At 42.3% G+C, this 15,051-nt stretch overlaps 1 protein-coding gene across 4 annotated transcripts in view; it reads right to left on the bottom strand.

Moving 5' to 3' along the window:
* Window positions 1–15,051, bottom strand: part of LOC135211979 (CCR4-NOT transcription complex subunit 3-like) — a 164,652-nt gene that overhangs the window by 113,155 nt on the left and 36,446 nt on the right. For 3 of the 4 annotated variants that reach the window (XM_064245240.1, XM_064245243.1, XM_064245242.1), the window contains exons 4-6: window positions 3,088–3,243; window positions 2,660–2,842; window positions 56–193 (exon numbers count right to left, since the gene is read on the bottom strand). In XM_064245240.1, the coding sequence (XP_064101310.1) occupies window positions 56–193; window positions 2,660–2,842; window positions 3,088–3,243 (477 nt within the window). The remainder of the gene's footprint in view (window positions 1–55; window positions 194–2,659; window positions 2,843–3,087; window positions 3,244–15,051) is intronic. The other variant, XM_064245241.1, reaches the window with a different exon arrangement.

Below are 15,051 nucleotides of genomic sequence, written 5' to 3'. Positions count from 1 at the left end.
TCTAGTCCAAATGCCAAAGGTGGGAAAGGTTAGTATGGTTACGTACTTCACTTACTTTGCCTACAGTTATTTCAGGTGTGGGGTAGTCAAGGTCGTCCATATCTATGTCATCATATAACGCTAGGTTCTCACTGAAATCTGGGTCTTGAGAACTTTCAATATAATATTCGACATCTTCTTTTATAAGCTTTATCTGTGAAAGGAAAAATTGTAAACATCAGTCACTTAAAACAGGGAAGCCAGCTAAGTAGTGTGGTAAACCTGTTGCTATGACTTGGAAATACACTACTGTATACAAAATTCTAGACACAAATTGCAGGAAGTACACTTAAGCCATAGGACTTTTCATTACTGATAAGTACAAACTTATCAACTGTAATTGGAGTGGCAAGGAAGCAAACTTTCTAAGAATTTTCACCAAATATATAAAGTAACTTTACTTGGAGAAATCCAAACTAAAAAAAACAGACATCATAAATTAAACAATTTGCAACTGAAAACCATGAAATAATAATAATAAAAATTTTTGAATTGAATATAGATCTTGGGCCAAAGGTTTTGACCAACTTTTACTCTCAACAGATGGACAGCTCTTGACAGCTAAGATTCTGGTGAGAGTAGGGCTTTTTATGATAAAAATGAACAAGATTACAATTAACAAATGCAACAGAGGACTGTTCACCTAACTGGTAAAAAATTATCTCACTGAGTACAAGCTTGCTATCAATTAACACCATTTCATGCTTACAATTTTTCTAGGCCCTCAATGGATTGAGGCCATGAAAAAATTGTAGGCAAGATAAGCTTGCCATACAAAGGTGGATTAAGTAAATATAAACGTATTAGTAAACCTTCAATTATCCAGATTAATAAAGCAAAGGCCCTAATAATGGTGAGATCCAGATAAGGGCAAGAAAACATATCTGCGGGTATTCAAGGGTACTTATCTTGTCAAAACCAAATAACAGTCAACACACAATATGCATATAAACAACACCCATCACACTTTTAAACTGAAAACTTTATGCAGAAGGCAATTAGTCGACCCCCGAGATTCACATGAGTAGCTAAAATCCTTCAATACTAGAAACCCCTCTAAAAATCCTTATACCTGCCTATTTTAATAGTTTTATCTTGAAAAATTTATTTAGTCACAAAAATATGAAAATACAGAAATTTGTAAATATTTCTCTATGAAAAATCCCATGAATACGCAAATTTTCCACAAATAATGTGGATATACCTTCCATGGAAAACATCTGCAAATAGGTGAAGCCATGAATCCAGTACTACGAATAGGCAGGGGGTCGACTATATCTACCTAACTTCCCCATATTCCTAACAAATTAGACTGCATAAAACTCTCCCTCTTGTAAAATGACAAATTTTCTGAGACAATTTGTATTTTTCATAGCTACAAACCTTCGGTCTTAACAATAGGATAAATTTTCTAGTGCCTAGCTGGATCTGGTTAAATTGCAGATGAAAAGCAAGGAACCTTGCAAGATCTGGTAATGCCTGCGTATATCGGGTGAAAACTGGTCAAAGACCACGCACCCACTCTACTGCGTTTAGTCTTTTTCTTAACTGCCTGGGTGAGTCGCAGTTGCCCTCTCTTAGCCTTTTACCCGGTTCATCGCCCGTTTTCTGTGTGTGAGTGCTTGAATTATGTCTTCTGCTCCTTCTCGGCCTCGCCAACGTACGTGCCCGGGAACTCAAGGTTTCCCATGTTCTCGTTTCCTGGCTCATTAATAGGTAGGTAGCCCATCTGTGTTTACCCACAGCCTACCATGGTTTTATTACCATTAAGGTATTTTCCAATAATGTATTTTCATACAGCAATACAAATGAGAAGACCACAATATATAAATAAAAAATCCTTAAGCATAAAAACATTATACAAAACAAGCTTCACCATGTCAGACATCTACCTATCCCTTTTCAACAATCCAACACTGCATCCCTACCCACTCCCAACCTTAGAAACTTCCTGAGACCTCCCCCAACCACAAACCCAAAAACCCTTTAACAGTCTGTTTGAGTGTAAGCAGTGTTACCAACATTTTCTTGAAGTCGTGTAGCATTGGTCAGGGTGTCTGATAATGTTGAGCTCCGGACAATGGTAATCCAGATAATTGAAGAATTTACTTTATAATGTACTAAATGTTAAAAAATTATACGTATTCAACCAAAAAGTTTCATATTGTATATTAATGGGTGCTGCCAGCCTACCTGGTAGCATATACAACATAGTGGTAAAAAATTTTTATCTTGCCTTTTCTTATACCCCTCAACTGAAAAGCCTTTGGAATTTCAAGACATTTAGTACTCCAAGGATACTCACTCAAGTACAGAATGTCAGCATTCAATAATTAAGAGTGAAATTTGTGTATATAAAAAATAGTTGAAAATCAGAGCATGGTGCAGCTATATCCCCACAGATGAAGACTGTAAGTTGTTTGTTCTCCTGGTAACCCAAAGACACTTATGGCACCCTATGGTAACTATATGCTAACAATAATTAGTGAGCAATTCCTATTTCAACAATATTATACATACAGACTGGTGTTCAGGTATAGCATAAAATTATCATTATTATATTTTCTAAGCCCAATGACCACCCACAAAACATCAATTAGGATGAATATTCATAACTTACCTGCTCACAATCTATTGATTGATTATCCAACATCCTCATGAGGATCTCAAGTTTCTTGATATGATATTGATGGCGATCTATAAATTCCTTGAGGTCCTCTATTCTGTCAGACTTATCTTTGTCCATTTTCTTCTTTTTTTGGGTTGCTAATAAAGATTCAATTTCCGATTCAAATTGGTCCATCTGAAAAGCAAATGTTTTCCAATAAACATACAAAATTAAGATATTCAATATAATCCCATTTCTTATTAAAAATTTGTATTGGGGGTGAATGAAATCTGCAAGAAAAAATTTAATAATTACTTTTGACCTAAAATCAGTGTTGTAACATGAGGAAATCTCTCTCAATGGCAAAATAAGTTTCATTCTGGCAAAATCTGGTTACAGAATTCCAAACTCATTACTTCTTACATAGAACATTTTCTTACCTGTATATTTAATGTGTCTATAGAGGAACTTAGCCAACTGTTAATCTCCTCTCTTTCTCTTTGGATTGGGTCCTTATTTTGTGCTGCCCCAAGCCCTTCCTTACTATAGGCTTTGGTCTTTGTCTCTCTTTCTACTACTTTAAATCTCTCCATTTGCTGTGAAATAAAAAAAAAATGTAAAAATATTAACATAAGTAACACCTACAAGAACAACAGAAGCACTACGCCAATGCTTATCATACGTTTCACCTGTAATCTATTTATAGTGAGCGTCACAGCAACTTGCAGTACGTAAATCATACCTATAATGGAATACAACTTGAAATGTATAACATGCTCAATAGGTACGTACTTAAATTAAGTTTCACTCCTCCCCATACTGAATGGAAGGTGATACTTAGCAACAACTGACAGCATGAAAAATTGTCTGAAACAGCTATGACTAGAAGAAATGTGTATCCTATCTTTCAACACTTCTCTTCAAACAATTAAATATCTATGGAAGTCATACAAACCAAACTGACTTGGAAAACTCAGAAATAATCAAAGAAAATAAGGAAAGTGAACCTCTTCTTAGGGACTGTGATCCAGACCCCCCAAAAATATTAGCAAAAATTGTATTTTCATTTTAAAATAAGTTTTTAAATATACTTACCTGGTAGTTACATATATATAGCTTTATCCCGCCAATTCGTCGCGCGCACGGCAGAAATTCAAAATTCGCGGATATCGCCGATAGACAGTCAGGTGATCATAACTGTGCTCCCTCTATCCAGGTACTTGGAACCATTCCCATTTGCCCTCAGAAATTCCATGCCCCTGTTCTCAGAGGGGAGGGAGGGAGGGACCTTTTATATATGTAACTACCAAGTAAGTATATTCAAAAACTTATTTTAAAATGAAAATACCATTTTTAAATATCTAACTTCCCTGGTAGTTACATATATATAGCTGATTGACACCTTTGGTGGTGGGTTAGAGAACCGCAACACCGTTGGGAATTCGTAAAATTATTAGTCGCTACAAATTAGCTGAACTAATAATCTGGTTCTTACCTGATAAGGAAGCTGGCTTCAAAGTTTTCCTGCCTCATTAGCCTGCATTCCTTGAGAGACCCCGCGATCCACCCAGGGGGCTGTACAAAGTCCCTGTGGGGCTGTCACACGGTCCTCGACCTTAACATGAGAGAGACCCCGCGATCCACCCAGGGGGCTGTACAAAGTCCCTGTGGGGCTGTCACACGGTCCTCGACCTTAACATGACTAGACCACCACCCTTGCTATCCTGGCAAAGCCATGGACAATGAGCTAACCACCTGACCAACTAACACACTGAAAACACACACCATAAAAACCTAACCTAGACTTGCATCCCAGACTGTGGAAGGTTGCAACAACCTTCACAGACAACCTGTGATACCAAGTTCAAGAAAAAAAGCAAGGGTATAAATAAGGTTATGGGTTACAGGCTGTAGTTCCTTCTCCAACTACGGCGCCGGAGGCAATGTACGGACCCAGGGAGCAACAATCTTCATATTGGGTCTGTACCTCTTTGAGGTAACAATCTGCGAAGATAGACTTGCTTCGCCAGAAAGTCGCTTCCAAAATCGCTTTCATCGACTTGTTGTGTCTATACACCATCGAAGTCGCCACAGCTCTTACTTCGTGCGCCTTGACTTTGAGGATTGGGAAGCTTTTCTCATCACAGTTCTGGTGAGCTTCCCTTATCAAGTCTTTGATAAAGAACGCCAGTGCATTCTTCAACAAAGGTAGTGAAGGCGTCTTTACCGAGCACCAGAGGTTGTCTGTCTGTCCTCCTAAGTTTTTGGTTCTCTGTAAATAATACTTTAGGGCTCTCACTGGACAAAGGCCTCTCTCCTTTTCCTGTCCTACTAAATGAGATAACCCTGGTATGGTAAAGGATCTAGGCCATGGGTGAGAAGGATTCTCATTCTTGGCGAGAAAACCTAGTTGCAGCGAGCAGACTGCATTCTCCTCATTGAAGCCTACATTCTTGCTAAAGGCTTGCAACTCTCCTATCCTCTTGGCCATTGCCAACGCAACCAGGAATAGGGTCTTCTTGTTGAGGTCCTTCCATGAAGCCTTGTCGAGGGGTTCGAACCTGCTCGAGGTTAGAAACGTCAGGACAACATCCAAATTCCAAGAGGGGGTTGGGTTGTCCTTACTCTAAACTGTCTCCTTGTTTCCCGACATGTCAATATCTCTGTGACGGAAGACGGAGGCTAGCATGCTGCGGTATCCCTTGATGGTTGATACTTCTAGTTTCTCTTGGGTTCTTAAGTGTAACAGAAAATCTGCCAGTTGAGTTAGAGAGGTACTGAAAGAGGAAATGTTGTTAATTCTGCACCATTCCCTGAACATGTCCCACTTTGACTGGTACACCTTGATTGTGGACGTCCTCCTCGCTCTCGCGATTGCTCTTGCAGCTTCCCTCGAAAAGCCGTTCGCTCTTGCCAGTTTTTCGATAGTCGAAAGGCAGTTAGATTGAGAGCGAGGAGATTTTGATGGTGTCTCTCTATATGTGGCTGTCTGAGTAGATCGTTCCGACAAGGTAATGATCTGGGGGTGTCTACTAGCCACTCCATCACTTCTGTGATCCAGGGTCTCATGGGCCAAAACGGAGCTATCAGGGTCATGCGGGCGTTGTTCGACTCCCTGAACTTCTCCATGACTCAGTCTAGGATCTTGAATGGGGGGAGGCGTACGTGTCTAGTCCTTCCCAATCCATGAGGAAGGCGTCCACTGCCACTGCTTCCTGGTCTGGGACTGGAGAGCAGTAAACAGGTAACCTCTTTGTTCTCTGCGTCGCAAAGAGGTCTATAGACGGTTCTCCCAACAGATTCCAAAGCCTGCTGCACACCTCGTGATGTAGGGTCCATTCTGTCGTGAGAACCTGTCTTCCTCTGCTGAGAAGATCCGCTCTGACATTGTTCTCTCCCTCTATGAAGCGGGTTATCAGAGTTATATTGTTCGCTTTTGCCCACAGCAGGAGATCTTTTGCTGCCTCGTAAAGGGAATCCGAACGAGTGCCTCCCTGTTTCCTGGTGTAGGCCAACGCTGTGGTGTTGTCTGCGTTGACCTGTACTATCTTGTTCCGGACCTCCTCCTGGAAGCGTATTAGCTCTAGATGGATGGCCAGATAGATGGCCACCAGTTCCTTCACGTTTATATGCCATTTCTTCTGATGGTCTTCCCATAGACCCGAGATCTCGCCCTTCCCCAGTGTTGCACCCCACCCCACGTCCGATGCGTCTGAATACAACACTAGGTCGGGGTTCTTCTGTTGAAGTTCGAAGCCTTCTTGTAGTTTGTTGGTGTCGTCCCACCAACTCAACTGATTGTTCTGGAAGAACCTATTAAGTCCACAGCGTAAACCGTAACTGAATCGGGCGCTCTGACAGCTGCCTACTGACTGCGTTCGGTAACGAGGCAAGTTGTCCAAGCAAGTCACGTGATCTTTGCCTTTTAAAGGGTTATGACGAGACCATACAAATTGTCTATTTGTTTGTCACTGATGCTGGACGGCAAGGTGGTGAATCTCTTAACGAGGCGATGATTCTCTTAAGGCATGTGCCCAATAGGCGAAAGTCAATTGCCCTCTAGAGACCGAGGTCCTTAATGGCAAGACATTCTCATAGTAGTTGAATCTCAGTTAAAACAAAAACAACATTATGTTCCATTGAAGACGAAGGTGGAAAGTGAATGCAAAATACGTCTTCACAGCCGAATCGAGAGAAGGATTCTCAAGGTTCTGAACCTGTGCTTATAAAGGACTGAAAACGCTAACAGCTATTTCATTGCTGTAAGGTGAGGGGTTGTAGTTATAATGAAAGCGGGGCGGTTTCCAGCAATGAAAAACACAGGGAAGTACTACTTCTCATGGGCTGATCATTTGGAAATAGAGCTGGCAGGTCGGGGAGCAGGCGATGTCTTCCGTATATATCTGTCAATTCAGGGTGAACAATGAACAATTGCACCCCTCCGAATACGAGATATTTTGAAGACAAACTCAGATGTCTGAAGAAAATATTCCGCATTATCGCAATGCGATGCAGTGTAAGACTAGTAAAGACTTCTGTTACCGTGCGGTAAACAAAGATGAGAGTCCAGAATATATATCTCTGTTGAAAATTCTTGTAATATTCAAGGGGATGCAGAAGATGTCATTCATGTATGCGAGAATCCCCGTTAATCAGACCTAAGTCTGATATTGTTGGACAGAGAAAAGGTTCGTTAGTCAATCCTTGTAGGGGAGAGAGACATAGTCCGACCGTGCATCTCGGAGAGCCAGCTGGGCTGGTACTGGGTTGTCTTTCTGCAGTCCCCTACTCAGTGGTTCTTGCTCACTCGCTATCCTGAGTTGCCAGGTAATCCATTCCTCGAAGGAATGCGTTCGGCTAGAATAATCGAGCGTTAAAAAAGGGATCTATTATGCTCGAGCAATTATATTTAAACGAAAACGGATTTCGGTAAATACAAAAAACTGAGGTGGTGGTGTCATGACCATACCATAAGTATCTTAAAAATCGAAACTGGTAACTCCTGGGAAGATGCAGACAGTCCCGAGTTGCAGTTCCATTAAGATACTAGCCGTCTCGGTCACAAACCGTAGAATTAACTACGGTATGCAACTACCCCCCGGACAATTCAACTGCTTAACAGAATCATGTCTCGAGGGTAATATACGTCGTGTATTTGTAGGTTTCTGTACAATGAATTCCATCCTAAATTCTTTTCCCTTAGAGGAATGAGAATAAGGATTGGAAAACTACACCCTTCCTTCTCTAGTCAAGAGAGTGAAGGAGAAGTCCTCCCCTAAGGAAAGCTTCAATAGTGGAAACAGAAAACCCGAAGACGAAAGTTCAAGCCAAACTGGATGTTCGCGTTCGTTCTTCTGTATTCCAGGGTTGGTCGTCTACTGAGAGATATCCTTACTTCAGTAGCAGTTCTTCTTACAAACGCTAGAAATTCCAGGAATTCGAGCATTCGGCGAGGTTCCCGATTATCGTAAAAACAATCATTGGGGATTTGGATATAAACTCCTGCGTGGCCTTTTGGGCTAAGGCAGAGAGAGACCTCATTCTTGAAGGAGGAAGATTTCTGGGGTCTACCCTTCATAAACTGCGAGGGCGGGCTCCGAGGTACAGCCTGCTGAAAATCATTCGGATATAAGTCCGCCAATACCTCAAGTAATCTTTTCATATCCGCCGCATGAAGAGTTTCTTGCGTCTCCTCCTCTGAGATCTCTTCCAAAGGATTGGCGATTTCCGATGTTGAACGAGTGGGGGAATCACGCGCATTGTCCTGCTTGCGTGCGTCATGCATGCGTCCAGCATGCTGCGAGGGAGCGTCACGATCCTTGTCACCTCCCGTAACGTGTCCAGCTTGCTGCGAGGGAGCGCCTATGAGTCGCTGCAACTTGCAGCGAGTCCGCGTCTTACTGGCTGTTAGCGTGTCGCTGTCTTAACTCCGGTCTTATCCTATTCCTGGGTCTGTTGACGTCCTTAGGTTCCTTCTTGCGTGCTTCCTCTCTAGTCCTTGCGACTTGTAAACTTCAAACAGAGACGTAATGGACTGCTGAAGCTCTGACAAGCACGCTGCTTGCGGTGCCTCTTGCTGCTGGGGAACAACTGAAGATGGCACGTACGTCTACAGCTTCGGAGACTCTAGCTGGGGTCTTCTGGAGAAGAGGCGGTGACGCCCCTTGCGACACCTCCCAATCCGGGGGAGGGGGAGAAGCGTGAACTGACGTAATGTGCACGTCGTCTTCCTCCGAAGAGTTATGCGTCCTATACCTCTGTTTAGGCGCAGACGCTTCGTCCTCCTCCAACAGGAATCTCTCTGGAGAGCTCCAATTGCTACAAGAGGGTTGCTGGAACGTAAAGGGGGACCTGCGTCTCTTGAGAGGTCTCGATTCTTGAGGTTGTCGTCAACCGCGTCTGGGTCTTGCGTCGTCCGAGGATGACGAACACTTCCTCATCTCGCCTTTCCTGCGGCGAGGGGGAGCGTCCTGGGATGCGTCAACAGAATCGCTCGAGGGGACGTCCGCTCGCTGTTCAACATCTCTCACCTCCCTTAGCCTGTCGACGTTCCTTCTCCCAGGGGTTGGGGAGCATGGAAGAGGTCTAGGGCTAAGAGCATGACAGACACAAACGGACGCACCCTCCACTGCACTAGCACTGTCCCCGAACTTGCGCTGCAAACCATGCACTGGCCCCCACATCACTTCCTTATCCGAAGCAAGGGATAGCACTTTCACACCCAAGGCAGAAATAGCAGCCATGATATCTTTCATAGTAGGCTCACTTACCTCCGACTCCGCAGGTGGATCTGGTACTACTACCTTAGGGCTAGGATCATAAATATTAGTGTTAGACAAGTTAGAAAGGACTTGACTATCAGAAGATCTAGTTGACAGAACACCCGAAGATCTACCTCTCCTAATTCTGTCCTTCTCCAATCTCCTCACATAATGACCTCTCTCCGACAACCTTTCACACTCATTACATCTGCTATCAAATGTACACACATACCCTCTGCAATTCTAACATACTGTGTGGGGATCAAGAGCGGCTTTTGGAAGCCGGGTCTTGCCCCCTTTCACACACATCTAACAACAGAGTCAGCCATCTTGAAAACTTAGAAAAGTTAAATAGTCCAAGTCGGAAAGCAACAAAGTCTATCTTATCCGTGTGAAAAAGAAAAGGAAAATCCAATATCAGTGAAAGCCATCAATGAAAAACCAAGCAATTGGTACTTCACCAATTTGTAGTTAAAGCAAACCCAAACAAAGTAGAGCGAATTTCCAACATGTTGCTCGAACGACGGCAGGGAATTTCTGAGGGCAAATGGGAATGGTTCCAAGTACCTGGATAGAGGGAGCACAGGTATGATCACCTGACCGTCTATTGGCGATAGCCGCGAATTTTTAATTTCTGCCGTGCGCGCGACGAATCGGCGGGATAAAGCTATATATATGTAACTACCAGGGAAGTTAGATATTTAAAAAAATACTTTTTATTGGGAATAACCAGTTTTACATACAGAAAACAATGAGAAATAAATATGACTAATGAAATGAATAATTGAACATGCAACAGTTATTGTTAGGAAGGGGAATCTCCCTCCAAAAGGACTTCAGTATCAAGGACCTATCTGGGGTTACTTCTCTTTGTTTTTTACTGGCACTAGGACCAGCTTGAGAGTTTCTGGACCTCTATTGCACAACAAAACTGTCCAGAAACATTTGTTTCTGGCATTTCTTTAAAATGTGCCTAAAATTAAACACGACATTGTCATTAAACAGGTTGGAGACATGGGCTACAACTTCTTTGTTGGGTTGATAGTTCTCCACAAAATTTCTTACATCATTCCACTTTGCAAACATGTCCTTAATCCTTGAAGTAGGCACATTACGTATGCCCATTCGTTTTCTGATTTTTCAAACCAGCCTCTGCTGCACTTGTTGTAGGCATTTTCTCACTGTGATTGGCATGTAACTTCCTCAAACACTTTGCTACGAGTTCTTTCTTAAATTTTATTGTGTTTCTCACCTTTTTTACACAACTGCTACCACTTGGAACTTTCTTTGGTCCCATGATTGCTTATTTAGCAGTTGCACTCTAATGAAAAAGCACAAAAAACACAAAAAGAATGAACACAAAAGCAGAATGGGTCATGACAAAAGATGGGATGCTTTGTTTGGGCGCTCGATACGGGGCCCAGTCATGTATTGGGCCCAGGGTGGAACATTTCCAAGTGTACGAAAACCGAGCCAAAATTTCGTAGAAAAAAAAGTCTACAAAAACCAAAACGTATGAAATGAGAGGCGTACAAAAACCGGGGTTTGACGGTATTAGTATTATCATTACTATCATTATTATTATAATATATGAGCGGTCTTTAGTAGTAGTAGTAGTAGTAGTACTAAGTGCACTGAATCAATCTATGCAACTCAAACATGGCTGCCATGAAAGTGTTTTTATGTAACACCACCATAGCTGTAGTTCCTGTTAGGTGGGAGGATAATAGTGTGAAAATTAAAAAATTAATAAGATTCCTTATTTTGAACTGTCTAGTGACCCATCCCTTTCAGGTGGTTTGAGCATTTATAGTTTTCCATTCAGTTTTTTCTTCTGTCCACAGGAGTGGGCACATGAGTGAGGAGGCAGGGAGGGGGTGTTGCTGTTCTGTATAATAGAGAAGTAAGTATTTGGAGAATGAACTTGATTATAAAAATTTCTATTTTTAAAATTAATCTTACCTCTCTATTATGATAACTAATTCCCCCACTGAACTTGGGAGAGGGGATAAGGTGAAAGGACAAAATGACATTTTTAATTAATTTTTTATAGCTAACAAACCTTAGGTCTTAATAGTGGATAAATCTTCTGGTGCTGGCTAGAAACCAGTTTAAAACATTCAAAAATTGTAAATGCAAGGAATCTATGGCATCTGGCATCCAATACGTAGCTGAGGTAGAAGTGTGTCAGACCAATCTTGAACCTAGTGACGTATTTAATCTTTCTTCCAACCCAGGATAAGACATAAGAAGGGTGGCTACAGGCTGACAGTCAATCAGTGTTAAGACCTCAGGTTTGTTAGCTATGAAAAATACAAATTAATTAAAAATTTGTCATTAGTTCGCATGCAGAAGAAACTCTCTGATTTTAACATTAGGATACTCACACTTGGAGGGAGGTACGAGAACCCTGAACCAACTGGAGGTTTGGTATACCTGACCACTCTTCTTAGAAATGAGGATTCTAATGAAGAGGACCTAAGCCTTAGAGATGTTAGATATGTGGATATCTAACCCTCAGTCCACTGGGTTTAAATATAATGTAACATGTCCAGATTCATTACATATATGGAGCTAAGTGAAAAGGATTTGTTCCCACTCCTCACTCCCCTTGTTGGAGAGGAGTTCAAGCTACTGAGAAGCAGATTTGTATGTTGTATGGAACATAAAAAGTACTATAACAGTATGACTGCAATGTTCACCTGCATCAAGCCAGTTCCGGCACATGATGTGTATTCTTCAAACTGCCCGCAGGTATTGAAAAAAGAAGAAAAGTGAAAGTAAATAGACCAGTCTTATTGCTCATTCTTTCCTCCACACTATCATCTTAGGCAAGATATGAACTGCCCTACCAGGGGCACTAGATGAACTACACAACTTACTGAGCAGCTGCCACCGGACCAAAGGAAAAAGTGTCCAAGGACCTGCGGGCAGTATCCTTCTGGTAGAAAAAAGTGGTAGTGGTCTGACAAAACCAGGAACCAACATCCAAAATTCTATGAACAGACAGGTTCTTCTTAAACGCCAGGGAGGAACTTATTCTTCTGATGTCATGCGTTTCTACACACACAGTATTGGCGACAGAACTTGACGATGAGGAGCAGGCTTGCCTAAACACCTCACATACTGAAATGAAAAGGTATTCTTGGACACCTGTTTCTTGGCCTGGCTCATGCTAACAAAAAGTCAGACACACCTAAGCTCTAGGTGACGAGTCCTTTGTAGATAACAATGCAGTGCTCTGAAAGTATACTTTGAAAGTACTGTAATTGTCTGAGATGTAGTCTGCCTAGGGAGACAAACTGTTCTATTGATGATAGAGTGCCCAGAAGACTAGGCCAATTGTTGGTTGAACATTTGTTGAGGGAAAGGATCTCGTTTACTTTCTTCAGGCATGATCCTATCCTTTTCAGAGCAAGAAAAACCTGAAAATCCTGAGAGGCTATTGTCATTCCCAAATACAGAATCTTCTGAGAGGGAGTCAACTGAGATTTTTGAACACCTGATAAGAATTCCTAATTTTTGTGTTACAAGATTCTTCCTGAGGTCCTCCGTACACGGACTCTCCGACTGCGCCCTCAGGAGCCAATCGTCGAGATATAAGGAATTCCTTATTCCCATCAAATGAAGCCACTTTGCAATGGGGCCATCACTCTGGTGAAAACTTGAGGGGTCGTTATGAGACCGATGCATAGGGTGTGAAATTGAAATACCATTCCTTCAGAGACAAACCTGAGGAACTTCCAAGAGTCTGGGTGGATATGGACATGGAAGTAGGTGTCCTGTAGATTGATGGATGCCATCCAATCTCCCTGACGAATGGATGACAGAACTGTTTGGTTTGACTCCATCTTGAATTTTGTCTTCAGAATGAAGACATTGCAGGTGCTGACATCCAAAACGGGCCTCCAGGCCTACGACGACTTGGGGACAATGAAAAATCTATTGTAAAAGCCTGGAGAATAAATATCCTTTACTTCCTTTATGACCTCCTTCTCAATGACAGTTGACACTTTGTTTACAAGGGCCATAAACTTCCTTGAGTCCGAGGAATAAGCCATCAAGACAATGGGCACGCTGACTAAGGGAGGTTTCTTTAAAAAGGGGATGACATATCCCTCTTTAAGGAAATAGATTATCCAGGGCTCTATGTCATTCTCCTTCCAAAGTTCCCGAAACAATTGGAGCCTGGTTCAGACTTGGGAACAGAGGATGATCTTGACGAGGACTTCTTGATCAAGTGGGACAAGAAATGGACTTTACCTCTGGAACAGGGGAAAAGATCTTTCCTTGCTCTGAAAAGGCTGTGAATGAGTAGGGAGAGATTGTCTAGTGTTAACAGAAGGAGTTTCCCTAGACCTTCTAAATGACTGCAAGAATAGATCTTGGGTACTCTTCTTCTGCAAGTCCAAGGTTACACTCATAACCATAGCTTGGGGAAAAAGAGGTCTCTTATCTAAGGGAGAATAAAGAAGCATCAATCTCTGTGACAGAGTGACTCCCCTAGTTGTATACAACTACCAAAGTTCTCGTTTTTTCAGAGTTCCCAGTGTGTAAAGGGCAGACAACTCCTGGAAGCCATCCCTAACACCTTTGTCAATACAAGGGAGAGCTCCTAACCAGTCCGAGAAGTAATCTCAGGTAACACGGAGCAGTCCTCTATCTTCTGACCCATGGTGCCAACAGCCCAGTCCAAAAAACCCATGACTTTGAAAACTTTGAAGATATTCATCAACAGATAAGCAAGTTCCAAAGCCAAAAACATAACCTTTGCCAAAGAAAAGGCTGACCATCTAGCAGAATCCACCAAATGCAAAAAGTCTCCCTGGGAGGAGGCAGACACTCCCATGGAAGAAGCTTCTCCCGTCACATACGACAGGTATCTTCCTGGACAATCTAGAGGGAGGAAACCCAAAGAGGTCCTGCCTTGTTCTGTCTTCTCTGCATGCCATTCCTCCACTTCATTGAGTGCCTTCTTCGCTGAAGATGAAAGTACCATCTTAGGCAGTCTGGAGGAAGAAGAGGGTTGCATATCCATGATAAAAGTTGAAGCAGGCGACAAGAGAGATGGTGGCGAAAATCAGTCCAAATAAGTGGCTAGCAGGAATAAAGTATATCTTAGTTTATCCAGACCACTGAGCTGATTAAGAGTTCTCCTTGGGTTAACCTGTAGGATTAGATATTTTTACATGGCTAGGAACCAACTGGTTACCTAGCAACAGGACTCATAGCTTTTTGTGGGATCCGAACATTATATCATGAAATTAATTTCTAATCACCAGAATTAATTCGTCAGGTTCCACATTGGCAGAGCAGGGAATTGAACTCACAACTACCGAATTGGTAAGTGAGACATAAACCACTCATCCAAAGAGTGGCTAACAGAAACCTCAGTAGAGAAGCATAGGCAGACAAAGAGGTTTCTTGGTCCTCTAATGCTTCATCATCAGAGGAAACTGAGCCCATGTCAAGATGAGGGCAAAGACCCTTGTGAACACCTGAGGAGACATGGTCAACCTTAACCCAAAGCACAGGACCTTTGAACTGGTATATCTGCTCTCCCAGAGTACAGCAAAGAAACTTCCTGGACGAAGGGTGAATAGGGATCTGGAAGCAGGCATCCTTTAGGCCTTTTGACAGGAA

The sequence above is a fragment of the Macrobrachium nipponense genome, chromosome 40 (genome assembly GCF_015104395.2).
Source record: "Macrobrachium nipponense isolate FS-2020 chromosome 40, ASM1510439v2, whole genome shotgun sequence".
NCBI classification, from domain to species: domain Eukaryota; kingdom Metazoa; phylum Arthropoda; class Malacostraca; order Decapoda; family Palaemonidae; genus Macrobrachium; species Macrobrachium nipponense.
This window is presented reverse-complemented; position numbering and strand designations above follow the sequence as displayed.